Genomic DNA, 3280 nt, shown 5'->3' with positions numbered 1-3280 from the left:
GAACTCCCCATCCCCCCCAATGGGCACCGAATCGGGACTCTGTCTGTCTATGGGGCCACAGCCATCTTCTCCTGCAACTCCGGGTACACACTGGTGGGCTCCAGGGTGCGGGAGTGCATGGCCAATGGGCTCTGGAGTGGCTCTGAAGTCCGCTGCCTGGGTAAGTGAACTCGCCAGGCCCATCCTGACCAGTTATTGTCCTCAGGACCTTTCCCAAGCTGGGATCCACTCTTTGAACAGTATCATTTTATCTACTGACATAAAATGCTTCATCTAAATGCCAACCGTTGGGCATTGAGCATGACTAAAACCCTGAACTAGCTTCTGCAGGGCACCCAAAAGGATGAGAAGAACTGTAAGTTTGATAAGGCAAGCTTTTTAAGAGCTTCTCATTGTGATCAGAAAGACAGCCCTTCTTATTGGCCCTAATATAAAGAGCCCCAGTCCCCATATTTGGGAAACATGCAGGGACACCCTCCTGCAACAACCTGAGAATAACTTTTATATTATATGTTTGAAAAATTTACAGACAATATGTACATGTGTAGATGTATACATAGACACACACACACACACAAACACACCAAGGAAATGACAGAAGCATGAAAACAACCCAGCTTACAAAGGACAAAGTTATCCTTTTCCCATGGCTAATCTATTCCCTATCTGAGCCTCAGATTCCTCTGTCTTCTTCTCACTCATTTCTCATACCCCTCAAGTCCAAAAGAAGATCCATATTACACAAACCTAATGGGATAGACCGGATGGTCTGTCCTGGAGTGAATAAGGCTATACCCCACCCCCACTGTCTGGGGCCCCTGCGAGGGACACAGTTGTGGGTTATTTCCACACAGAGCTAAAGGAAGCTGGTAGGAATGCCAGGAATACACTCTACCCAAACCCCAGTTAGTAAAAACTCACCTCGGTGCCACTCAAGGAGAAGGAAGTATGAATGTAACCAAACCATCCGTTTTCACTTTTCAACACAACTCCACTTTGACTGCCTTAATGTAGACACTGGGATCCTCCACACAGTAGATGCTCCGTAAATCTCGGTTGGTAAGAAAGGCAGAGGGATGATCCCAGAGGCAGGAAAGCATCCATGATCATTTTTCACCCTTGTACAGACACAGAAACTAAAGTTCAGTAAGAGATGGCCATTTGAGAGGCAACTTTAGGATCTGGGGTTGCCGAGTCCTCAACACCATTTCTTTCATATCCAGAATTCCTGAAGTCACTCCTGAATTGCTACTTGCAGGGGGAGGTGGGACAAGGGAGGAAAGCTTGGATACTTGGTCCTCTTCCCCACCATCCGTGTCTGCACCCCCGGCCAAGCTGCACCTTGTTTTCTGTAAGTTCATGTTTGCTTTACTGTCCCTCCCATCTTCCACCGAAGCTGGACACTGCGGGACTCCTGAGCCTATTGTCAATGGACACATCAACGGCGAGAACTACAACTACCGGGGCAGCGTGGTGTACCAGTGCAACGCCGGCTTCCGCCTCATCGGCATGTCCGTGCGCATCTGCCAGCAGGATCATCACTGGTCGGGCAAGACCCCTTTCTGTGTGCGTAAGTATGTCATCCTGCCTAGTCATGGGCTCAGACTCAGCATGGATGGGCTCCCTTTTTCTCTTGATTAGATTAGCTAGTGGGGGCTGGGGGGTTTCTCTGTAGTTGTTATTTTTCTTCCAAAGATGAAATCAACTATTCTTTATTATCTATTTCCTTAGGATTTCTCTGGCTTTCCTTTTTTTGTTCATTTTTGAGTTGGAAATTTAATCAGTTACTTTCATTCTTTCCTTGGTACTGATTTTAATGGATGTAACTGTTCAAGGCTATGGAATCTCTTCTGCTCACTGCGGATTGATTCTAATAATGCATATTTGCTACTCATTAAAAATTCTGTAATTTTGGTTTTAATTTTTCCTCTTACCTACGAGCTTTTTAATAGAAGGAGTTTTAAATTTCTAGGTCAGAGGGCCTTTTCGTTTGTATTATGTTATTCATTTCTAATCTTATTACTCTGTATACAGTATAATCTACTTCGTGGAGACCTAATGTTATGAATGTTCTGTGTGTACTTGAGAAGAAAGAGCATTAGGGTGTAATGTTCTACATTTATATATATTCATAAGCGATAGCTTGTTGATTATGTTGTCTATGTCTTCTGCATTGTTACTTATGTTTTGTCCACTGGACGTGTTTTGTTCTGAGAGATGTGTATAAAGTTTTCTATTATTTGTGTGTTTCTATTTTTCCTTTTGTTTCCTGTAGTTTCTGTTAAATAAAGGTGGTTGCTGTGTTGTTTGATGCATGGATGTTCGTAACTATTATATCTCCTTTGCAATTTGTAGTTTTTAGCCTTAAAAGATGACTTCTTTGTCACTTTTAGTATTTTTTAGCATGAATTTTACCTTGCTTGATATTAGGCTTGCAACCTCTACTTTCATTCTTTTGCCTGGAATCCCATTGATCATTCATTTATTTGAGCCTTTCAGGATCTCTTAAATTCAGTATGCTTCGTATACAGCGTAGATTGGGCCTGGCCTTGTGAGCTAATTTTGAAAATTTTTTTCTTTTGATAAAAAATTAAAAAACCTTTGATAAAAAAGGTGGCTTACACTCATTCACATATATTGATATGATTGATTTGATCTTAATTCCGTTGTGTTTTATGTAATTATTATGTGTAAAATATATTTATGGTATTTCTCTGTATGCATTTTCTTTTCTTCCCCACTCCCCCCATTTCTTTTGGTATTTAGGAATTTGTTCTGTCATTTGCTTTTGTAATTATAACATTTTGATGCCAGTAGCTCCTGTTTTCTTATTTAACTTTTTATTACCTACTAGGTCAATTTTCAATAGTATGCTTTGACTTTCGCCTATTGGCCACACAACAACCAATGAGCTTCTTTCCTGTCCTCTCTCCTTTTCACTTTTAATTGCATCGTTTGTACTTTTCCAAACCATAAAACGTTTATTATAATGTTTATATGTCATTATTCTACTTTTCTTCTGGGTAGGATAACGAAGTCCATTGACTTCTACTTTTCTGTTTTTCTTATTTTTTTAATTTATTCCTAGCTCTACAATTAAATATATTAAAAACTCACCTAAGCTTCTGATATTTTCCCAGTCATCTCTTAACAGAGCCAAGCTCAGTCTATTGCTGATTCACTAAGGCTTCCTTTGCATAATATTCCCCATGCTCTTGCATGTTTAAAGCTGTTTTTCTACACCCAGGACAGCCAAAAGCCTTGGCCACTTCTTTCTTTG

At 40.6% G+C, this 3280-nt stretch overlaps 1 protein-coding gene across 1 annotated transcript in view; it reads left to right on the top strand.

Annotated features, from left to right (window-relative positions):
• Positions 1-3280, top strand: part of CSMD2 (CUB and Sushi multiple domains 2) — a 575968-nt gene that overhangs the window by 528738 nt on the left and 43950 nt on the right. The window contains exons 51-52 of the mRNA XM_012812368.1: positions 5-160; positions 1128-1141. Of these exons, the coding sequence (XP_012667822.1) occupies positions 5-160; positions 1128-1141 (170 nt within the window). The remainder of the gene's footprint in view (positions 1-4; positions 161-1127; positions 1142-3280) is intronic.

This window comes from Otolemur garnettii, unplaced genomic scaffold, assembly GCF_000181295.1.
Source record: "Otolemur garnettii isolate 467f Iridium unplaced genomic scaffold, OtoGar3 scaffold00204, whole genome shotgun sequence".
Lineage (NCBI taxonomy): Eukaryota > Metazoa > Chordata > Mammalia > Primates > Galagidae > Otolemur > Otolemur garnettii.
The sequence above is the reverse complement of the archived record's forward strand: the minus strand, read 5'-3'. Positions and strand labels throughout refer to the sequence as shown.